Source organism: Pongo abelii, chromosome 6 (genome assembly GCF_028885655.2).
Source record: "Pongo abelii isolate AG06213 chromosome 6, NHGRI_mPonAbe1-v2.0_pri, whole genome shotgun sequence".
NCBI classification, from domain to species: Eukaryota; Metazoa; Chordata; class Mammalia; order Primates; family Hominidae; genus Pongo; species Pongo abelii.
Window position 1 is genome coordinate 34,108,699 of NC_071991.2, and position 24,589 is coordinate 34,133,287.

A 24,589-nucleotide genomic window follows, 5' to 3' on the forward strand; every position below is an offset into this window, starting at 1 on the left:
AGCACAACTTTAGTAAAGTGCATTCAAATAATTAAAGTCCATGGCAAAAGCAATAGGGAAGACAGTCATGCACCTCTTGTGGTCCTTATTAATGGGTCCACATGCACACACATCTCCAACCAGCCCCCTTTTGTGTAGCTTGTCAGAGGACATTAGCTGAGACTAATCTGGAAGCCACTTCCTGGCTCCCAAATGGACATAGTCACCAAATAAGAAAGACTCATTTATCAGAATAAAAACTTTGCTACGTGAGGATTGTGCAAAGCTTATTTCATGCATCATTATCTGGGCCTGATTAGCAGTGATGGAAATTGGTCCTCAATTTTTAACAATCAGCGGAAAACAAACCTTCAGCTTTCACTGAAGATAGACAATTGCCATAGACATGTCTCTGTGTTTTCTGCACAATAGGAAAATAGAGGCAAGAGCCCTTGCAAAGACAGTTTTTAAATTGTTTTGGCAGCAGTTGTCTCACAGATGCCATTGTCCCTATGACGCAAATAAAGCCAGATCCCGCTCTCGGAGCAGACGGGTTGACATCTTCCTGGCTGCCCCGTGCCACAGGGGCCACATTATTATGTGTTGTGGCCCCAGATGCAGCTGGTCCTTCTTGGGCTTTGGGGGCAGGCAGGCCTGGTTCTGGATGCCAGCGTGACCTGGGCAGCTCTGTAGTCTCTCTGTACTTAGTTTCATCTCTGTACAACAGTGACAACAACACTACCTGCCTGAAAAACTGTGAGGGTTATAATAAGATAATTTATGCAAAAGAGCTCTGTTCGGGGGCTGGCACAAAGGCATGCAGACAGGCCTCACACTGTTAGGAGCTTCCTCCTGTTAAGTCTGAGAGGAGGCCCTTGGGAAGGGGCTTGCGGAGTCAAGGGTGGAGCAGTTACTCCTGTTACTGTTGCTGTGAGATTTTTGGGCCATCCTCATTGTCTTTATGTCCCAGTTCAAGATCTTAGGGAGTACAGCTCTTCAAGTGGCATTATCAGGCCCCCAAGCCCTGCCCCTGCAAGTAGCATTATCAGGCTCCCTGTCACCCACCAAGGGTAGGAATTAAGCCAAAGTAAACAAAGAGTCTGTAAAAGTCATTTATAGTAGAGGAGTGAAATTTCTCATTTTCTGAGTCTGGCAGGGTGGGCCACTGCTAGGGTGGACACAGATGGAGGCTGAGCTTATAAAGTTGGTGGGACTTCTGGGAACACTCCCCCATGCAGCCCTGCACAACCCTCCCCACGGACCTCCTAACAGCAGGCAGATCCTGCACCGGATAGCCTTTATCACTGGGACCTTGAACGACGCTGCACTCAAATCCCCAAGTGCCAAGGAACAGCCAGGCTGTGCAGTGTTGAAGTGAGGTGGACCAGCCCCCAGCCACGTGCACATGCTTGGCCTCCAGATGGCTTCACTCCTTCTTGCCAGGTACCAGGTGCAGGGGACTGCTGTAGTGCAAGGCAGAGATGCAAGCAAATCCTGGATCACATGAACTGTCTTTTGTGCAGTGGAATTAAAACTTTGACTTCAGTCTGCAGAGTGAATGAAAGCTGTGTGTGGTTTGGTTACTGTAACACTTTGGGGCCCCACACATACCATATATCACATGTCCACCACATACAAGACATATACTCCACACATGCACACACGCTACATGCATCCCACACACACCTGTGCACATACACGGGGGACACACACACCCATGAACAATCTGTGTCTCCATAGTTCTGAGGACAGCAGCAGTACAATGAGTGTATGTGACTGCTTGAATTTGAGTATGAGCTGTTCTATCCTCAGATATTCCTGGAAAGGAGTACGTTAAATCAATAGTAAGAGAAATGAGTGCTCCTTTCTCTTTGGTCTTCCCTAGAACTGAAAAAGCTGCCACAGCTTCAAATGATGAAGAAGACCCATTAATTGCTGGAGAGTTCCATAAAACCCTTGCAGAACTTGATGAAGACCTGGAAGGTAAGAACCACCTGATCTGCTACTCTGATATTATGCTGCATGAAAGTAGGTGCCAACAGTAACTTCCTCTGAGCATACTTTGATGTATCTATGTGAGGAAACGGCCTTCAGAAGGAATTCCAGGTCAGTTTGGTGAAAGTATGGATGTGAGGCACACACAGTTTTCCGGTAGACTGCTTTTTATCTGGGCTACCAAGCAGTACCTGGAAACATCCGGACAGCTGCTTACAGTGTGCTCTGAATAATACTAATTCGGTGCATTAAAAAGTATGCCACACATGTTAAAGAATAAAAACGGTGGCACAAAAAATAAACAGATTTCCTCATTAAGACTTCTCTTAATTTGTTAATATATGGCATATCTCTCAATGAGAAATACTCAGCCTTTTGACCACAATGAAGCCATTTATAATGGAGCATCTCATGGCACTGCTATTATATTGATATATTTTGGGGAAATAATACTGGAAGGCCAAAGCTGATGGCAAACAATTGCAGTAAACAGCTAGGGAATCTTTCAAACAAAGCAGCTATGTTATTTTCTCCAATGCACATGTTGAAAATAAACTAAAAATTAGATATTTATCGTGCCTTAGAGAGAGAGAAGATAACAGACTGCAAAACTGACGAGTAGTTTTTGTCTGACTCACTTTTCAGTTTCCTGTCCTGAGAATGTATAGTTGACAGAGCTAAAAATTTGAATCAGCCACAGTGTGTCCCGCAGGTTCTGACCCCATGACCATTGCATCATTTGGTGCTTGGAAGAGCCACGGTAATTCTGAGATACTCAAGATTTAGTCATCTGCTTCCTTAAGAAGTTAAAGCTAGAGCCCGTGGTCCTCTGGATTTTGTTGTGCTTCTAGTGGACATGAGAAACATGGAGGTCAAAACCCAAAACTCATTTTCATGTTTCTGTGTTGAGACAGTTTTTCCAGAGGCTTGGATCTACAAATCAATTTTTTAAGTGAAGGATGTTGGCAGCACGTTGTAACTGAATACCTTGCCTTGAAACATCATGGATCTGCAAACAGCTGTGTTGAGTAATGAAAGTTGAGATTCTGGCCCCAGGCATATTATGTAGATTACAAACCCCAATAACATTTTAAAACGTATGTAAATAATGTATTCAAAAGTAACCTCAGGGAAATCAAAGTCATGGCTGCAGTTACACTAAGTAATTGGTGTGGGAAACATCTGTGATTTGTGTTTGTCCCTCTTTGCAGAAATGGAAGACAGCTATGAAACAGACACCAGCTCCCTCACCAGCTCCATCCATGGTGCATCCAACCACTGCCCACAAGATGCCATGATCCCTCACGGCAACAGAGATGCAATCCCAGTAACATTCATAGGGGAAGTTTCAGATGATCCTGTGGATTCGGGGTTGTTTTCCAATAGAAACAACAATGCTGGGTCTTTCGACTCGGAGGGTGTTGCCAGCAGGAGAGCCTCCCTGGTGCCATTTCAAGCTGAGCACAGCCAGCCCCATGAAAAGGCAAGGGAGGAAGTACCTGCCCTGCACCCCGCTTCCCGTGACATCGGAAAAGGAATCCATGTGGCCTTATCCAACATCTCTAAAGATGGGAATCTAATGGAAACGGCACCCAGGGTGACTTCTGTTGCTTCGAATCTTCACACAGACAACCTAAATGCAAAAGTGAAAGACAAAGTGTATGGCTGTGCTGACGGGGAGAGGACTCAGGCTGCAGAGAGAGTGAATTCCCAACCGGTGAATGGAAAGGACAGCAACGATAAAAACGCTGCCTTGGCACCAACATCATGGCACCAACGAGGCCAAAACCCAGGGAGAAGCTACAGACTTAAGCACGGCCTCACAACATATAAAATCATTCCTCCAAAGTCAGAGATGCGATGTTACGACAGAGATGTGTCCCTCTCCACCGGAGCCATTAAGATTGACGAGCTGGGGAACTTGGTGAGTCCTCACGCCACCGGCATCAGGATCATTTCCCTGTCTTCATCTGTGCCTGAAGCAGAATCTCAGCCCATTGGGAAAGTCAAAGAGTTCTGGAGGTGCAACTCTGTGGAAAAACACCTGGGCCGGCCCTCAGAGAGCTCTGCCAGGGGACCCCCCTCCACCCCTGTGCCCACCCAGACGCAGCATCCAGACAGCAGACTCCAAGCAGACCCCAAGCCAATATCGCCCCAGCAGAAGTCTGCCCACCATGAGGGCCAGAACCCCCTAGGGGAGGGGAGAAGCCAGCCCCCCACCATGGGCATGGCTCACGTGAAGGTGCCAGCAGCTCACACCACAGAAGTCACATTTCTCAAGCCTCAGAGAAGAACTTCCAGCCAGTATGTGGCCTCTGCCATTGCCAAGCGCATAGGAGCCCCAAAAGTCCATGCTGACGTCGTGAGGCCACACGGTCATGCCGAGAAGGGTTATGCAGGCAGGGCACCAGTGCTGGCTGCACCACCTGTCACTGTGAAAGATGACAGGACATCCACCCCACACTCAGAGACACAAGGATGGAAGGATGGTGCCCAGCGGCCCTGTGTCACTCCTCCCAACAACCACGGGGAAGATTTGGCAGTGGGAGCCCCTCCTAGCGGGGAGGTCATTGGCCCACACAGGAAGTTGTCTACTCAGGACAGACCTGCTGCTATCCACAGAAGCTCCTGTTTCTCACTGGTTCAGTCTTCCCAGAGGGATCGTGTTTCTGTGGGACAGAGCTGTGGTTTCAGTGGAAAGCAAAGCACAAGTAGCCAGGAGGCCAGCTCAGCATCTGAGCCCAGACGCACACCTGATGGTATAGACCCACCCCCTCCACACACATCTGATACTCAGGCCTGCAGCAGGGAGCTGGCCAATGGCTCTGTGCGCGCCCCAGGCCACGGCAAGTCTTCCCACCCTCCAGGAGGGTCTGGCACAGAAAACCACATTCTCCTAGAAAGAGAGGAAAAGCCCAGTGTGTTCTCTACAGATGGAAATGAAACAGACAGTATTTGGCCACCCAGCATTTTTGGGCCGAAGAAAAAATTCAAACCTGTTGTCCAGAGACCAGTCCCAAAAGACACATCCCTGCACTCTGCCCTGATGGAAGCCATCCACTCTGCGGGAGGGAAGGACAGGCTACGCAAGGTGAGGATGGCGGCTTCCAGGGCAGGCTGCAGAGAGGTCTTGGGCAGGCCTTCCACACCTTCCCACTTCAGTGCACTGGTCTCAGAGTCTCAGAATAAAGCGGAGGAGAGAGAGAGACGGGATTAGGATAACAGTGAGGCTTACCACACAGGTTTCATTTTAACTAGAATTCCCATCATACTGCCTCCAGATATTTGTACTGAACTATTAAAGGGACAAAATGGATGGGTGTGAGGCTAGTCCACACTGACTTCAGGCCCCTGGCTGCCCTGTGGGAAAGGTAACAGCCAGTGATGTCCATCCACAGGGCCAGAGGAATGAAGAGGCCAGGGGCAGGACCATCCATGTGGTCATCCTTGAACAATGGAATGGGGGAGAAAATTCAGGCAGGGCCACTTCTTTCCCATATGCATTTGTAGCAGCAGTGAACTGTCATTCTTCAGTAACACAGGAGTAATTTTAGGACATGCCTTGCCCATTGTCTAGGCACTTAACACACCACAAGTATTATCTCATTTGCATGCTACACCAATGCTGATAATGAGGAGATATTTCTTCTATTTTGCAGATGAGGAAACTGAGGCACAGTGAGGCCAAGGGGCCTAGTCCAAGGTCAGGCACTAGCTAGTGGGGGTCATGGATTCTCTTCTGGGTCTGCAAGATGTAAACACACATATCAGCTCTGGAAGACTAGGATGAATAGCAGGAATGGTCTGCCATTAAGAGGCAGTTGTTTGAAACTACCCCAGATATGCAGCCTTTGATTCTTATGTGTGCCTTCTCATAGACAGGGGTGTAAAACTGACCCTATAGGCCTCAGCTGACATGAGTGGATTTTCTTTTTTTTTCCTGAGACGCAGTCTCACTCTGTGGCCCAGGCTGGAGTGCAGTGACACGATCTTGGCTCACTGCAACCTCTGCCTCCCAGGTTCAAACAGTTCTCGTGCCACAGCCTCCCAAGTAGATGGGATTACAGGCATGAGCCACCGTGCCTGGCCCATGAGTGGGTTTTCTCATGAGCTGCCTTACAGTTCACATTTCTCCATGTTCTCAGTGAAATGTGTGACACTGTTATTATTCTAGACGGCAGAACACACCGGGGAGGGCAGGCCAACGAAACTGTCCTACGCGGAGGCAGAGGGCGAACGATCTGCACTGCTGGCAGCTATCCGCGGGCACAGCGGCACCTGCAGCCTGAGAAAGGTAAGAGGTGAAGGGCCTTCCCTGGTGCCAGGAGCTCAAACCCACTCACCGCTTCTTCCGAGGCACTTGGGTGGTGGCTGCAGAAGCTTCTGTTCTTCTGATTGGATGGTGAACCATCTGTCTTTAAAGTGGCCATCCCAGCCTGCTTGAGACACTGGGGTGGACACCCTGCTCCAAGAGCCTGGGGCAGCCATGGCAAGGAGCAGCAAGAGCTTCCAGACACTCTCTTAGCCTTTGCTGAAGCACAGTTCCTTCCTGTGCCTAGAACTGAGCACTTTTCCAAATTCACTTGGACACCTGGTGTGGTTTCCAGGTCACTAACTGGACAACCAGGACTGAAGCCACTGCACACCTGGAAAAAAGTTGTTGCAGGAATATAGCGCTGGTTTTTGCACATCCTTGGGAGCCGGTATGGACTTGAGTTTAGGGCAGGATGGTCTCGTCTTAGTTTCCATTCACAGAAATTGAGGACCAATGTGACTTGTACATTACTTATTAGGTTCTGAGTGCATGTCTTGCCCCCAATAATGGGTTGGATATATGTGTCCAGCCTCTATGTCTATTCTTATATGCCAAGAAAAGTCATGAGGTCAGAGAGTTCTCACTAAGGCAGGACTTCCAACTTCTGGTCTCTGGGATCAGTTACTTGGCTGCCAACAGAGCATGGGGGCAGATGTCTCGGCCATGGAGTGGACAAACTTCCTGGGCTTATTGCAAAAGAACTGTCTCAGGTCCAAGGGTAAGATAATCAGCTGTGTGCTGCTCTCTCAGAACCTTTGGGGACAGTGTCGCTGCGTTAGTCTGTTTGGGCTGCTATACCAGAATCTGACAGACTGGGTGGCTTATAAATGACAGAATTTTATTGCTCACAGTTCTGGATGCCCAAAGTCTAAGATCAAGGCATCAGCAGATTCAGTATCTTGTGGGGGCCAACATTCTGGTTCATAGACAGTGCCTTCTCTCTGCATCCTCATATAGTAGCAGGGGTAAGAGAGCTCCCTGGAGCCTTTTTTGTATAAGAGCACTAATCCCATTCATGAGGGCTCCACCTCATGACCTAGTCACCCCCAGTCCTCATCTCCTCATGCCACTACCTTGGGCGTTGGGATTTCACAGCTGAATTTTGGGAGACATTCACTCTATAGCAGTCATTTCATCATCTCATTGCCAGGTGGCATCCTCTGCCTCTGAGGAGCTCCAGAGCTTCCGAGATGCCGCACTCTCTGCACAGGGCTCGGAAAGTCCTCTGCTAGAAGACCTTGGCCTTCCGCCCCCACCAGCCGTTCCCCCACCACCCCCTCCACCCTCCCAGGCTCTCTCTGCACCAAGGACGGCCTCCAGGTTCAGCACAGGCACCCTCAGCAACACCGCAGACGCAAGGCAAGCCTTGATGGACGCCATCCGCTCCGGCACAGGGGCTGCAAGACTGAGAAAGGTGACGGCGACTGTGTGTGCAGATTTCTATGGGGCCAGAGGGATGGAGGTGCAGCGCAGATCCAGGGACACGCTTGCCTGTGGGCAGGAGCCGTGAGGCGGTCACATGGGAGTGGGGTGGGAGAGAGCCGGCGTCACTGTGTCTCTCACATGTACTGACCAGAGTGGCAGATGAAGGCTTCCGTCCACAGGTGAGAAAGTCAGCCTCCTGGATGGTAGGTGCCGGGTCCAGTCCTCAGCTCCTTGGTGATGGTGACAGGTGGAATCTAAAACCCACTGTAACCCAAGCTCAGTCCCACCCTAACCCACAGTTTCTACTGGTCCATGGAGAGGATGGAAGATCATCCATTTGGGGCCCCACAGAGCACACATCACAAACTCATGGCCCTCAGCTGGCACGGAAGCCGCCAGCCTTATTCATTCATTCATTCATTCATTCATTCACTCGTACATGGTTGCGTTCCAGCCTAATGTTGGACAGTTACGGAATCTGAAGTCCCTTGGGCAGAGCATGCACTTTCTGGATTTCTCCGGCTTCTCGCATTTTGGTCTTGTGCTGGTCTGCACATGACTGCCCACCTGGCCCCTGCAATGGAATTCCTAGATTAAAGGGCTGCTTGGGCCAGATGGCTTCTGAGACCTGTTTCAATTCTGACATGATTCAGTAAATGTATTGACCCTCCGTCCCTGCCCATTCCTAGTGGGTGTGGGGAGTTATGCTAATAATTGGGAGGTTGGAAAAAGATTTTATTTTATTTTATTATTTTATTTATTTATTTATTTATCTGAGACAGAGTCTCACTCTGTTGCCCAGGTTGGAGTACAGTGATGTGATCTCGGCTCACTGCAAGCTCCGCCTCCGGGTTCATGCCATTCTCCTGCCTCAGCCTCCTGAGTAGCTGGGACTACAGGCGCCCGCCACCATGCCCGGCTAATTTTTTGTGGTTGTAGTAGAGATGGGGTTTCACCGTGTTAGCCAGGATGGTCTCGATCTCCTGACCTCATGATCCGCCCGCCTCGGCCTCCCAAAGTGCTGGGATTACAGGCATGAGCCACCGCGCCCGGCAAAGATTTTATTTTCTGAGTGATTATTTCCAGATCCTAAGCTTATGTTTTCACTTATACCCAAGCGTTCGGTGCTAAAGATTATCCTCACTTTCTATATACAGTGGGCCAGGCTCAGAGGAGTGAGTCGCTTGGCTTGGTCACACAGGGCCTGGACTTAGACGCGGATCAGTTTGGGCACAAGAAGTGCTCATCCCCAGGTCACAAGCTGTGTGCTCCATAGACAGCAGGTAACCCAGGAGACTCTGGGTAAGCCACTCTCACGTAGGACTGCTGGCACAATGGAGAAGGGAGACAGCTCTCCAGATCTCGCACTCAGAAGCCTCGGGTTACTGAGAATGGAGGAAGCCCCACACCCCGCAGGCAGCCTTGCTGTGAAAGGCACTGCCTCGAGGGATGGGTCCCTGTGGACACCCAGAGGTCACAACTTTGTTTCCCTGTGCAAGAACAGCCTGAGCACCCACTGATTCGGTGGCTCTCTGAGCTCCCCAGGGGCCATTTGTGATGGCTCTTGGGTCAGCTCCCCAGAGCTTGTCCCAGTGTGAGGGTGAGGCATTCATAGCTGTGTGATGTGGCCCTGAGACATCAGCCAGCAAAGATGCTAGCCAGTCATCATTGAATGCACAGCCCACCCATGGATGCTGGGGAGAAAAATCTCCTTATCCAGATGGCAAGGGATGTGGCAAGTTTTATGCCATCTCCTCAGGATAGGGGGCAATTAAAAATTACTTAAGGCTCTTTGGTTTTCTTTATGCTTTTTTATTCCTGTGGAATTTATGTGTTGATGAATGTATGTACTTATGTAAAATGAGGGAAAAGTGAAGAAATTGGGGTGAATGGCTAAATAGGGTTCATTAAAAATGAGCACAAATTCTGTTGAAGATGGCTCTTGAAGTGCAGCTCCGAGGCATCCTGTCTGTCCTACACACATGACAGCCACCGATTTCAAGGGCTGATCATCGGAAGGCTCTCTGGAGGAGTCTGAAGCAGTGCGATTGGGATCAGCTCTGTCACTCTACTGATCCCAGGGTACGTTTCTGAGCTTCTAAAGGTGTTTCTCAATGTAGGTCCGTAGGACATCTGCATCTTGAATCACATTTTTCAGCCTACGAATCTGCAATTTTCCATTGCTTTCCAAGTGACTTTACATTAAGGTTGGAGACAATTGTCTCTCTCATTTGGGCCTTTCATGGCATTTTGAATTGCACCGACTGGGATCCTGTGAAGGCCATGACCACACTCTGTACTCACCGCTTTATAAAAGTCATCTCAGTGACTGGTTTCTGCATCTTTTTCTTTTACCCTCCCCATCTTGTGCAGAGTCATGAAGGGCCTGGGGCCCAGAGATGCTGAAAGCTGGCCCAAGGTCCACAACCAGCAAGCGGAGGAGATAATAACACTAGGACTTTTGGCTTCTGAGAATGCATTCCTCTGCCTCACAGAAAGGAAAAAAAAAAATAAGTTTTGGACTAGCCCGAAAGAACAGAGGAAGTTGTGCTGTGAGAAAGAAAGTGGGGAGAAATGCACAGGCCACGGAGAGAGAGAGGCCGGGCCTGGATGAAGCCGTGGGCGTTGGTGCCGTGCGAGGCCCAGGCATGCTTGGAGGAAAGGTCACTGCGGCTGTAAAGTGCTGGCCAGGGCGGGAGCCGGGTTTGTGTTTCTCGCACAGTCTCAGCCATCTGTCAGCTGCTTCAAAGGGCATTCAAAAGTCCAGGTTTTGATTGTTTCTTGGATTAGTCTGAGTCGTGTGGCCTGCCTTATCCACCCTGGAAAGTTCTAGGCAATTAATATTTATGTGGCATTTCTGAGGTTTTGATGCCCCGAGCCATTTACAAGATGCTCCCGGGCTGAAAGCTGGGCCCTGAGTTCCTTGGCTGAGTCCTACGTTGGAAACCACGTTCCCCTCAGTCTCATTATCACTCCCATGCCTGGTGAACCCAGAGCCTTCCTACACTTGACGCTTTATCACAGAACCACAGAAAATCTGCTGAAGAAAGCCTGCCCTACGAGGGCAGGAATTGGGTGATCGACCTGCCCTCCTGGCCTCTGTTTAGCATTCATCAGGGAGACTCAGGTGCAGGGTGCCAAGGTGGCCTCACCTGGACCAATGATTCATTCTCTTGAAGGCATTAACCAACTGCATTTCCTAGAAGTTTGCCCTGTCTACTCATTTGTGTTGAGAGTAGACCTGTGGTCACAGGAAACATTTGCGATTCAGGAAATGAATTACAATTTTTCTAATAAGCCTGGTTAGATGGCACTTTTCTGCTATGCGTGGATCCTGGAGGTTATATTGTCTTCGTAGCAAATACACTTTCATGTATATTATGGCATGTGAACATCAAATTATATGGACTTTACCTCTTATGGTTTAGTTTTATTTCAGCTTTTGGACTTTTAAAGCTATGCTGGCTGGGCATAGTGGCTCACACCTGTAACCCCAGCACTTTGGGAGGCTGAGGCAAGAGGATTGCTTGAGGCCAGAAGTTTGAGACCAGTCTGGGCAACATAACAAGACCCCCATCTCTACAAAATACAGAAATGAGCCAGGTGTGGTGGCATGGGCCTGTAGTCCCAGCTCCTTGGGGGGTGAAGGTAGGAGGATTGTTTGAGCTCAGGAGTTCAAGGCTGTAGTGAGTTATGATCATACCACTGAGCTTGCATCAGCCTGGGTGACAAAGCAAGATCCTTTCTGTTTAAAAAATAATAAATGGAATTTTTTTAAAAAAGTAAAATGTTAAAAGCTATGCTAACCTTGAGGAAAATACAGTAAATTCAGGGGCTCCCAGTGCGTGCAGTGTTGGTTGTTTCTCCATAGGTTCTCAGTAGATGTAGAGTTTCCTGGGTCTTCTTTTGGGTGTTCAGTGATGGCTCCAGAACAGCATTGCTGGGAGCACATCCTGGAATGGAGGGGTGTCCCTGGCTTTCCCAGCAAGGCAGTGCATGAATCTGCAGGCTGTCCTCCTCCCCTTAGCAGTGCAGCCTCCTCCTTTCAATGAGGGTGTCCAGCTATGCTGGGAAGGTTTTCTGGGACAGTCGCAGGCAAATTGGGTGATTGGTCACCCAACCTGTAATACACAAGTTTCACATTGGCAGTAAGCTGCCCATGATCAAATACAAAAGAGTAAATTTGATGTAGGAGGAATAATTACCTTAACAGTGACTTTGCCATTTTTCAAGGCAATTGAAATTACATTTGCCTTCACGGTGTGAATCCAATGATGTCTCTGCCTCTGTATTTGTGGCTGCCAGGGAAACTTCCAGCTGTGTTTCTCCTCCAGCTCCAAATAAGAGCATTTGCAGCTTGGCTGCATGTGCACCCACTTCCTCAGTGGAACACCCACTCCTCCTGAAGGCAGTGTTCAGATCTGCCCCCACCCCACACTCAGTGCTTGCTTCCACTCAGCCCTGTGTTCTTATTAAAGGCAAAGCTGTATGCGTCTGACTGTCTTTGTCGATGTTTTAAATGCATTATTTCAGAAGGCCTGGAATGTACAACAAGTACCCTCCTAATCCGTGTGTATATTTAAAACATTCACGTCTAGTGCTTCATTCCACAAGCATTTCCGGAGAACCTACCAGGGTCCGGGCACTGTCGGAGCTGCTTGTGATAGACGAAAGAAGCTTCGTCTGTGCCCTCAGGAGCTCTCAGCCAGAGGAAGGGGGCGGGGGTGCAGAGTCTGTTGACCTTAGGAACTTTTCCAAAGAAGCTGGGACAGGCTAATCCCGATGACTTGTGGATCTTTCCTCCCAGGAGGGCAGCAGGGCAAGCATCTACCCCGACACCTTCCTGGAAGTCAAGGTCGTAGCTCCCCTTTGACAGGTGCGAAAATGGGGCACAGACATCATAAGTGACTTCTCCCAGCCCTTCCGTAGGTCCTGCTGCTGCTGGGCCCAGACACCTTATCAGCTCCTAGCTGCTTTGGGAAACATCCCATTGAACTGAGTTCCAGTCTCTCGTCTGGGCCCTCAGGTGCCTGTTTTCCCACGGCAGGAATTAATTGATGCAGGCCACACGCGTCATGACACTTGGCCTTGACCACAGACCTTGTGAGAAATAATTAGACATGTGACAGTAACAGGAGGCCCCAAACCAGGAAAGAGAAAAAACACAGCAACTCTCCTTTCGTCTAAGCCCCAGGTCCTCACATGTGCATTAGAGAACTGCAAGTTGCTGTGACTAGGGAATAGCAATTTCTATCAGGATGTGAATGTGACCCACAATACAGTTGCATCACCCCTGGGTTTGGTTGCTCGTAATGTAAACCTGTGGTGTGCTTTGGTTAATGTGAAATTGTTCTGAGGCCCAGGGGTCAGTTCTGTCTTTGCAGACTGTTTGCGTGTGACTATTCTGCTTATTGCAGCTCTACTGAGTCAGCTGCCTCTTCTGCAGGTAGAACGGGGAGGAGCCTGTTGGGAGAAGCACACCTACCATAATGACCACCCTCAGGGCCAGCAAATGCTGTTCTCCACTCCTCCAGAGCTGTTTCCCACATTTGACCAGCTCATTCCTGACTCATCCCTTTGTTCCTTTATTAACCTCACGTCTTCGGAAAGCCTCCCTCAGTCTAGATTAGGTTCCCAATACAGCGTCACATAATTTTTCCTTCATAATGCAAACCACAGCTCTAATTTCTCTAGCAATTGGTGTGGCTTTTGTTGCATGCTTGCCTCCCCTTCCACGTCACGAGTTCCATGAGTCTTGCCCATCATATCATGTGGTGGAAGGGTAGACACGCTCCCTGGTGCCTCCTTGATAAGGACACCAATCCCTTCATGAGGTTCAACCCCCATGACCTCATCAAATTCCAGAGTCCCACCTTCTAATACCACCATCCTGGAGGTTGGGATTTCAGCATGTGAATTTGGGAGCACACAAGCATTCAGACTGTAACACTCCCCCTATTAATAAGTGGGGCCCTCAGGAAACATCTGGCTAAGTGGAGCACTGTATTTGTACAAGTAGATCAGAGGTGTCTGATCTTTTGGCTTCCCTAGGCCACACTGGAAGACAAATTGTGTTGTACCACATATAAAAAACACTAACCATAGCTGGTGAGCTTTAAAAAAATTGCAAAAAAATCTAATTTTTTATATATATATATATATATATATTTTTTTTTTTTTTTTTTTTTTTTTTGAGATGGAGTTTCTCTCTTGTTACCCAGGCTGGAGTGCAGTGGTGCGATCTTGGCTCATGCAACCTCCACCTCCCGGGTTCAAGCTATTCTCTTCTTGCCTCAGCCTTCTGAGTACCTGGCATTACAGGCATGTGCCATCACGCCCAGCTAATTTTTCATTTTTAGTAGAGATGGGATATCTCCATGTTGGTCAGGCTGGTTTCGAACTCCCGACCTCAGGTGATCTGCCCACCTCGGCCTCCTAAAGTGCTGGGATTTCAGGTGTGAGCCACTGTGCCCACCCTCATAATGTTTTAAGAAAGCTGATGAATTTGTATTGGGATACATTTGAAGTGGTCCCAGGCCATGGGTTGGACAGGCTTGAAGTAGATGTTAAATCCCTACCATGGGAATTCAGGAAGAGGGCCCGAGGGAACCTAGAGAAGACAGGGGTATGGAGGAGCATTGGGAAAAGGGCAGGTGCGCCCAGTGTCAGACAGACTCGGGTGGTGTTGATCCTCCCAGTTCTTCTGGGCCTTGGGGCTTCACTTCCTCATCTGTAAGTTTGATGCGAGGGATGCGTGAGAGAGCGTGCACAGGGCAGGGTCTGCATCACCACCACCGTCACCATCACCATCACTGTCACCACCACCACCGTCATCACCACCACAATTACCACCACAATTACCACCACCATCACCACTGCCACCACCACCACCATCACCACCACCACGATTACTGTCACCACCGTCACCACTGCCACCACCACCACCATCACCACCACCACGATTACCACCACCATCACCACTGCCACCACCACCACCACCACGATTACTGTCACCACCGTCACCACTGCCACCACCACCACAACCACCATCACCACATGGAAAGTACCTAGAATACTTCCTGTGTGCTTACAATGTGCCAGACACCATTTAAAGCATGACACAAGTCCACTCATTAAAACATCAGCTCAACCAAACAAGCAATTTATTATTGTCATTATTATGGGTATGTCTCCAATATAAAGATGAAGAAACTGAAGTTATAGAGGGTAACTCATCCCACATCAAATGTTAGTCACGATCCTCTCAGTTACACCTGAGCAGAGGGCAAGGCCTCAGACGCGTACCCTCACAGCCCAAGAGGCAGTCTCCTCTGTCTGGACCAGGACCCCAGGGCCCGCCTCCCAGTTCCCTTGACCTCGGGCCTCTGCATCCTGCTAGTCGTCCTTCCCTGGCAGCCTTTACGAGGAAGCTGGAGCGTGAGAAGGTCTGTGAGGACAGCCCTGATCACAGCCTCCTTTCTGCAGGTCAAAGGAACTGGGAAGGGGGTTCCAGGGGTACTTTTGCAAGAGTGGCTGTGCACAGAGCTCTCTAGCACTGGAAGATCTGCATCCTGGGCTTATTGGCAGATACCAAATAACTGTGAATCTCTCTTCCCTGCAGGTGCCCTTGCTCGTGTGAATGAACAGAGGCCAGAGAATTGCAGAAACCCACCTGTAATACGCCCACAGGCATCACTCAAGGAGTCTGCATAGCCAGGAACATCAAGTTTTGGTGTTACTTTCTTGTCTACAGGCCAAAATGTGCACAGTTGATTTTCGGTGTGTTCCTGTATAACGGCTTGAAAGGAAAGGAAAAGATGCTGCGCTGCTGCGCAGCTCGTGTGCCAAGGAAATGTGTTTTGCCTCTGAATATCTTAAGTTGCTAATAAACGATTCTTGTTGGCAGGTTAATGGGACTATAAATGCTGGAGCCCAGCACGCACACTTAATTATATTTATGAGCAAAGTGAAAAGAATCATGCCTTAGACTGATTTTGGACCTTTGAGACTTTTACCACATACAGATGGATGAAACCACTTACTGATTTAAGATCTTTTGAATTTTAGAAAAAATATATGAATCAGATGGAACAATTTGAATATGATATGCTCCATGATGCTGTGTGTTTTGGTAGTAAGAAAAAAAAAAAAACATTGGGAGGCTTTTCAAAGGTGGCTTTGTTAGGTAGTAAAACTACTGGATTCTTCTTCCTCAAATATTTGGGGCTAACACTTCACAGAGGGTCACAGTCCATGATCTGACCAACTAAGCTTTTAAAAATCAACTATTACCACCCAGAAAACAATCCTACATGATCATGTGTCCAGGGCATGCCCAAGTCCTCCAAGGGTGGCGGGTGGCTGAGGTCACACCACCACTGGAGTGGATGGGCAGTGCCCCATATGGACAGCCGTTCCCCAGGCTATGAAGTGACATAGGCCTCCCCATGGTGCCTGTGTACGGAGCCTGGTGACTTCTCTGGTAGCCTTCTGGAATCCTGCAGAGGGTCAAGGAGCAGGGATGTTGGATGCCCACCCGTCGCAGAGTTCAGATCAAAGTTGCGCTGAGAGCGTCACAATTTTGGTTCAGCCTTGATGCGTTTGCCCAACAGCTCGTTGGCTCCCTTTGTATGATATCGTGGTCTTCTCACAAGGTGCCCAGTCACCAATATTTATAATGAGGTTTAACTACAGCAGTAGTTTTTCATATATATCTCTAAAACATTTTGTTATATTGAAAAAAGTAATAGAAATCAAGATGTGTTGATGAAATAAAATGTGTATCTGAGTGAGAAAACAAGTATGGTGAGGTCACTTTAATGTTTCACAGCGATCTCAGATCTAGGCCTCAGGTAGAATGGAAGCTGTTCTGCATTCGCTGATTAACGTTGCTAAACTCTTGATGAGGCACGAGCTACCAGCCAATTGCTCTTCATCACAGCTATTTGTCTTTTAGTGCCACAAATAAAAGAAAATCAAATCTTAGCTGTTGTGTGAATTTCATACTACAGTTGGTTTAGATACCCCTCTTCCAAAATGGGAAGGACGGATTCAGTTATTCAACCAACACACGTTTCTGGCTCCCTCCTGCACTCTTCCATTCCCTGGGTTACATGCAGCTGACAAACAGGCAAAAATCCCCACACTTGTGAAATTCATGTTATGTTACTATGGAGGAGACAGACCATAGATGTGATATAAGTTAGCAAAATGTTGAGTACATTTAGACACTGATAAGTGTAAAGAAGAAAAACCATCGGGAAAGGGGGATGAAGGAGACAGGGGGATGAAGAAAGGCCCAGTGAGAAGGTGGCCGTTGAGTAAAAACCTGAAGGAAGTGAGGGAGCAAATTCCGGATGGACGCATGACTGGCAGCGAGAAGAGCGAGTGCAAAGGCCCTGGGGCAGGACGCTGCCTGGGTGTTAGGGGCACAAGGAGGCCATTGTCAAGAATGGGAGGTCGAGCAGATACAATGTTGCTGGCCTCTGCCCCTGGTCTTCACATACTGTATGGTGTTCCCCTTCTCAGAGCAGCCCTGCTCCCTGGCCAGACCAAGAAGGCAGCAGACAGAAGGGTCCCAGAGGTGGGCCTCGGGAAGGACGAGAGGGTGCCCACCTCCCTAGTTCATTTTCCTTGTGAGGGGAGGGGGACCCACTTTAGGCTAAATCTACTTTTGAAATTGTGTTGCCTTCTGTATCTCAAGCTGTGCAGAAGCCTGGGTTTTGAAGTGTGGAATATGGAATAATGACAGCCTCTGGCCTTACTTTGGTCTCTTTGCAGAGTGTTTCATGATTATTCTTGGTTCATCTTCTCAGTGAGCCCAGGTGGTATGAAGGCAATGTCTTCCAGATGAGCACACTGAAGGTCCAGACGATTAAGTACCTCAGTGACGTTCTTAGTATTGAAACATGCTTCTGCGACTCTGGATTGCCTACAGAGTTAAGTCTAAACCACTCACCTACAGGACTCTTAGTGCCTAGATCCACACTGCCCACACACACAGACACTACCCACATCCCAAGTCCCCGGCCGCAATGTCCACCCCCATGTCCTGTATCAACATCAAGCCACCAACAAGTTCCCGAATGCACCCGGGAGCTCCTGTGTGCCCCCCTCACATTAACCTGCCAGAGATGCCAGCACCACCCCTGCCCACTCGCATAGACCAGAAGTGCCAACCCTGTCCTCGAGACGCAGACCTCTGTGTGTCTCTGCCACAGTCAAGGTCAAGCCCTCCTCGCTGCTCCCTCCGCACCCACGTCTGCCTCTGTTCCCTCTGCCTGACCCCCACGTCACCTTCCCCTCTGGGGCTCACACCTGCCTTCTGATTATAGCCTCGAGCCGGGGGCAACATGCAGCTCTGAGCTTTCCAGGCCAAGTTCCCAGGAAAAGGCCTGGTCACGTCGGTTATCCCAGCATATTATTACTGGCGTTCTCTCTCCTTCCCAAAATGTCCCAGTTTAGGTCATAAATCCTATGGTATTTTTATTGTCTGGCTCAGGTGAGGTAGTCAGTAAATGTTCAATGAAAGGGTGAATATCCGAGGGGAAGCAGCAGGGGGAATCTGGCCTGGTCCGGACTTCACGTTTTCTCCCTGCCTCTATATTTATTACACATTACACCCAGAAGGGAGCCCACGTGGGTCCTTCCAGGCCTCCCACCAGGCCGTGGAGAACCTCCCCAATGGGTCTAGCTTCCAAAACCTGCTGATTGTCCTGAGGCAGGACCTGGATCATGCCTCCTGCCCTGGTCTAGACAGGGCGGGTGCATGTGCAGTCTGCCTGAGAATCCCACACTGCCTCTTGGACACTGGTGCTGTAATGTCCTGCTCTAGGCATCTCTGCCTAGCTTCAGACTATCCTTTTTGTGCTGACAGTCCCCACACAGCCCTGGGCAGCCTTTCACCAAAGCTCCTGATCTCAAATTTTAGTTACCTACAAAATCTCTCGCTCGCATGCCCGGCCAACTCGCAGTGCCTCGCCTGAACAGCAGTCGCACCCCGCCCCACTGCCCGCACCAGCGGGGACGGCCTTCCTCAGTGGCCATTCAGGCAGGAGGAAGGAGGAAGCAGCTTCCCCATCTCCACAGGCATCTCCCACAACCATCAGGCGTCTGCTGCTTCCACTCCATGGCCTCTCTGGTCACCGTCCTAACAGTGTGGCCTCTGACCTGTTCCCCTTTTCCTTACACTGACCTCAGAGCTAACCAAGCGCCGGAGCCTTCCCAGACCCGAGCTCACTGAGGGCAGCTCACTGTACTCAGGTGAGGAGTGGGGGAGCGATAGGCAACCCAGCGCTGAGCCATGGGGCAAGCTGACCTTTATCATCCTGACTTCAGCGTCAGATTTCTCAACTGGTTTGGAACTTAAAAGGAACAAAAGTGTCATCACATCGGTTAACAAGGGAGAAAGAAAAGAAAAGGGGCAAAGAGAAAGACCAATACGACCACCGAACCCAAAGCCCAGCAGGGCCGTCCTCCCAGCCCACAAGTCCACTGCTGTGTTCACCCCTTCTTATCTCAACGCTGTGGGGGATGAGGGGAGGAGGCAGACTGAGTGCATGAAGCCGAGTCGGCCCTGGACAGGTCCCACGGCAGCTCCCACTCACTCGTTTCAGGAGCCTTTCGACACACGGCGACATCACCGGAGTGCAGTTCTGAAATCTAACCAATCAGGAAGCTTCCTCCGGGATGGCGGCGCGGGGAGAGCAAGGACAGGGAGGGAAGAGGGACATCCAAGAAGGCCGCCCTTCCCTGCTTCACTCCCCACGTCTTGCTGACTTCTGTGCTGTGTAAGGGAGCTTTCCAGGGCCCAGACACCTCCGCGGATTGGGTTGCAGCCATAGTTCCTCCTGGTTTGATGCACTATGTGGGGATGTGGCATCTGAGCATAGGTGTGCCCGCTCCTGTGGACTCGGATTCAGAGCTACTGACTGATCCCAGCTTTTGCCCCAGAATAAGGGGCTTCATTGGAGTGGAGATCTATGGATGCTTTTCTTACTCTTAAGAATTTTATTTTTTCCTATCACAAAGAACCATACTGTCACTGGGGAGGGGACTGGACTGGCTTCTGGGAGGCAGGAGGGAGGGCTGGGAAGATCCAGGCAGGGGACAGCATGCGGGATTTGGACAGTGACTATCTAGGAAATGAGGAGAGGCTGAGCCCTGTCTGAGTGTGGCAGGGTGTGGTGTCCACTTGATTGATTGGGAAGGAAGGGGACGGGGCCGATGGGAGATTTCCAGCAGTCTGAGGCACCTGGCTGTACCGCTGGCCCTGACAGGGCATGGAGGCTGGGGCTGCAGTTGTCTTTGGTGTGCTGTTCTCAGGCAGATCCTCCTCAGCTCCCAGAGGCACCTCCCAAGGGGCTGAACATCAAGCATAGCAAAGCCTCCCTCTGCCACCCATCTCCTAACAGGTGCCATGGAGCTCTCCATGGGACATCTATGGCACCAGGTCCTACAAATGGAAGCCAGGGCCAACATCACCACCCCCTTCTGTGTAGTCCAGTGCCAGGAGGCAGGCACTAGGCCCTGGCATGATGGTGATGCCAGCAGCCAGCAGGATCCAAATAAGAGATGTGGACCTGTTGGGGATGTCCCAGTGGGAGGGCCACCCGCAGCCTTGGGGTAAAGTGTTTCAGGGACTGAAGCAACCTTGCCTTTCTGTTGTCACCAAAGGTCTCCTTCCTTTCCTTCCTTCCTTTCTCTGTCTTCCTTCCTCTCCCTCCTTTGCTTCCTCTCTTTCCCTTCTTTCCACCTTCCCTTCTTCCCTTCTGTTCCTCCTCCCTTCCTTCCCTCCTTCCTTCCTTTTGTCGTTTCTTCCAACCAACACTAAGAGAGCTTCTCTAAGCCAGACCCTGTGATGAGTGCTAGGGGGGGAAATTACAAATTAATTTAGTCCCTGCCTTCCAATAAGCCCACTAGTAGAGGGGCCACATGGCATTGGCCAATCACAGTGAGTGAGCCTGGTGTCCCAAGAGAGGGGAGACACAGGGGAGAGGCAGGGAATTCTTCCAGAGGAGGGGCTGGGCAGAAGCTGTGAGCTGATGAGCGTGGAAGAGTCCAGTCATTCTCAGCAGGGTGAAAGAGCAGCGGCAGCCAGCCAAGCAGAGGAGCAACACCTGAAAATGTCCAGAGGCCGGGAACACATGCCAGGGCCTCGCAGGGGTGTGCTCCTGGGGGAATGCAGGGTGATTCCGTGCCATGTTATTTCCACCACTGAGACAGGCCCAGGATGGAGATTGTCACCTGCAAATCCAGAAGTTTCACTGAAGATGCAAAGGTGTTCAAAGCTGAAGAGTCAAGAAGTGATGAACTTGGCTCCTGCTCATGAGTGATTAGGCCAAGCGCCCAACCGGGGCTCTGGTTAAGTAAGAACAGGGGGAAGTAGCTCCTGCAGAGCTGACTGGAGCCCACTCTCATTGCTAATGGAAAAAGCCACGTGTTACAGTGGTTGGACTCAATTTCCAGACCCTTCATATAGATGCAGAGACCTTGAGGAGCATAAGTGAGGTAGAAAGGTGAAATTCTTAGCCCGTTGCTCTCCATGCATTGCTGTCCCACCCATGTCCTTAGCAGGGGCTTTCTGGGTCTCCTGAAGACACGGTTGGTGGCTTCTGCCCAAGCCCCACCCTCACACACAGAACCCCTGCTTCCTCCCCTGGCATTTGGGTGCCCCATACTGCAGACTGTGTGGTGGGCCAGCCCTGATGGAGAGACCTGCCCAGGAAAGCAAAGGGCCAGCAAGGCATGCGGTGAGTCGGTGGCAAGACTGTACTCCAGTTGGTGCCCCTCCACTCAACTTGGAAAACACCGAGCTATGTGTGTTTCCCCAGACACACCATGTGGACTCTTCCATGCTTTGCACTAGAATTCCTATTCATCCTCCAAAGCCCAGCCACCTCCCATAGGAGACCAGGCATCCTCATGCCGCTGTCCCGTGGAAGGTGGCACCTCAGGTTGCTGTGGCCATTGCACACTAGAATCCACGGGCTTCTGTGACTTGGCGTTCTGGGGCCAGGTCTCACTCACGTGGGGCCTTTAGGCCTAGGAACACAGTGTTAGCGCTATATGTGTTTTATGAAGGGAACTGAGCAGGCTGCAACATGATCTGAGGCAGATTCTGATGGAGCAGAGGGCAGATGGTTCCAGACCATGGGGCCTGGCACGATGTGAGTGGAGGGGACAGCGGATGCGCGGCACCAACACAGGGAAGGGGCAGAGAGAAGATGACCTTGGGCTGTCAGAACTCAGCAGAAGGACCAAAGTGCCACGGACCAACTGCCAGGGTTCCAGGAGGCTGAGAAGGGTTCAAAGAGGATGTACAAGAAGGGCTCCAAGTCGAGCATCCCCACCCCAGTCCTGTCCCAGAGCCTCTGATGGGCTCGGGAAGTCAAGGCTCCTTCCTCCCACCTGACAGCGTCATTACTAAGGAAGGCGGGGACTGATTTTTCTATCTTCCTGCACTACGCCCATTTCCTAATCCGCAGCTGGACCCTGTGGCCAGGGCAGTGGCAGTTGGTCTCTGTTGTAGATTTCTAGAGCAGCACCTCATTCCTAAGAAGTCGGCTTGAAAAGGAGTTTCCTGGCACAGGTTGTCATCACGCAGCTGCTCCCATGCCTCTACGGGGGACTGCGGGAGAAGCTGCATCCCCAGGCTGCCACTCACCCTCTTGACCAAAGCCCAGGTGGGTCTGCCCAGCAGTGGCCCTCCCCGTGCCTTGCCAAGCCTTGAGGCAGTGAAATGGATCAACCCCACGGCCCCTGCCTCAGGTAGAAAGCTCCAAAATGACCCGCTCATCCCATGACTAATGAGCACATGCCCGATTGTGGGGAGAAACAGAGCCCTCCTATGAGGTATCTCAGAGGACCTGGACAGACTCCAAATTGCAGTGAAGAGGGGTGGCCAGGGCGGGAGAGTGGAGTCATTGGCGGGTGTCCAGTCAAAGGGCACAGCAGGCCAAACTCCAGGCCTGGGCAGGGAGGCTGAAAGCAAGGAGAGCATCGGGAGGTGGGCGCTCGGAGTGAGGGAGCAGACAAGCAGCTCGGAAGGACCTGTGAGCAGGTCCACGACAGCCACAGCATGGCGGGAGAGTCACGGGCGCGCCAGAAAGGCTCTGGCCTGGAAATCTAATCAGAGTTTTCATCCGGAATAGTGCATGTCCTACAGCAAACGAGCCTGCCATGAAAAGCTCCTGTGCCCAAGCTGTGATGTAGGCAGGACATTCACCACCCCAGATCTCCCTGTGGCTGGCTAGATCCTGGATGTCAGAGCAAAGCAAGACCAAAGGCCGAGTGGCTGCTCACTGAAGGCTTGTTTTCCAAGTGCTGAGAACAGTGGAATTTTACAGCTCCTTCCTGCCCCGAGGGTCTACCTGCCTGTGTGGCATGCTTGTCCATACTAGGGCAAGAGGGCAGGTAGCAGGAGCCACCTCTTCTTCTCCTTCTCCTCTTCTGAGTTTGTGAGTTTGCTTTGCCTTTTTTTTTTTTTTTTTTGGAGACAGAGCCTTGCTCTGTCACCCAGGCTGGAGTACAGTCGCGCAATCTCAGCTCACTGGAACCTCCGCCTCCCAGGCTCAAGCGATTCTCCTGCCTCAGCCTCCCGAGTAGCTGCCATTTTTATCTTCCCTTATATAAATCAGAACCACATGAGTAGTTAACCTCAACAGGCCAGACAACTGGGATTCCTAAAAGTTCAGATGATTCAGCCAAGTAGAGTTCACAAGCCATTCCTGGGACAATGCCAAGACACTGGTCCACGTGCTCACATATGTGGTCTCCTAACATCTGCTTTCCCCATTTTATAGCTGAGCAAGAGGCCCCAAGACATGTAGTGACTTGTCTGTGGTCACACAGTTGTGTTCCCCCTCATGCTGGTGTGGCCCCAAATCTCACCCTTCCCTCATAGTACCCCAGGAAGTGTTTCTGTCTCAGGAGACAGAGGCACGAGGCATTTTTTTGTTTTTGTTTTTGTTTTTTTGAGACAGCGTCTTGCCCTATAGCCCAGGCTGGAGTGCAGTGGCGCAGTCTTGGCTCACTTCAACCTCCGCCTCCCGAGCTCAAGAGATTTTCCCACTTCAACCTCCCAAGTAGCTAGGACCACAGGCACGTGCCACCATGCCCAGCTAATTTTTATATTTTTTGTAAAGACAATGTCTCACTACGTTTCCCAGGTTGGTCTGGAACTCCTGAGCTCAAGTGATCCACCCACCTCGGCCTCCCAAAGTGCTGGGATTATAGGTGTGTAATCGTGCCCAGCCCACGGAGCATTTTTAAAGTAATGGAAAGGAAATGCCCACCTCCTTTTCATTCACCAGATCTAGGGTCGGGAAGGGCTCCTGTCCTGAGCTTTGTCTTATGGTCTCAAAGTGGGCCTGTGTATCCAAGGTGTGTCTGGCTGGGGGAAGCAGGGTCTCTACTACTGACATTCTAGAACCAGGGACCTTGCAGAAGCTTGAGTTCCTCGCTTGAGGATCACAGCTGCACCCCTGTCCCCCAGGAGGGACTACATCAGCATTCAGCCAGGACTGGGGTCCTGTGGGTGATCTCATCCTGCTTGTGTTTTTAGGCCAGCTGAGCAGTAAGGCCTCACTTCTAAGAAATATGTTTTTAGTGAACCAGTGAGGACACATGCAACTTCCTGGGAGTAGGCGCATGACCTAATCTAAACATCCCCTGGCACCGCGGATTGATGCTAAGAGAATCCACACAAGAAGCCTCACGAAGAAGGCAGCATCGGAATCTGACTTAGGAAGGTGACCACCAGGAAACCCGGGATCCATGGGTCCTACCAGGGCTGCAGCTTCCCATGGTGGGTGGGAGGTCGTGGCCAGGGGAATTGGGTAAAGATGAGATGAGGGGAGCCCTGGTGAGCAATGA

The 24,589-nt window shown here is 50.5% G+C and overlaps 1 protein-coding gene across 4 annotated transcripts in view; it reads left to right on the plus strand.

The window, feature by feature from the left end:
* Positions 1–15,885, plus strand: part of COBL (cordon-bleu WH2 repeat protein) — a 298,657-nt gene extending 282,772 nt beyond the window's left edge. For all 4 annotated transcript variants that reach the window (XM_054559166.2, XM_054559167.2, XM_024250351.3 and 1 more), the window contains 5 exons: positions 1,865–1,962; positions 3,186–5,065; positions 6,149–6,268; positions 7,440–7,703; positions 15,336–15,885. In XM_054559166.2, coding sequence (XP_054415141.1) covers positions 1,865–1,962; positions 3,186–5,065; positions 6,149–6,268; positions 7,440–7,703; positions 15,336–15,353 — 2,380 coding nt within the window. In that variant the 3' untranslated portion in view covers positions 15,354–15,885. The remainder of the gene's footprint in view (positions 1–1,864; positions 1,963–3,185; positions 5,066–6,148; positions 6,269–7,439; positions 7,704–15,335) is intronic.
* Positions 15,886–24,589: the final 8,704 nt, after the last annotated feature.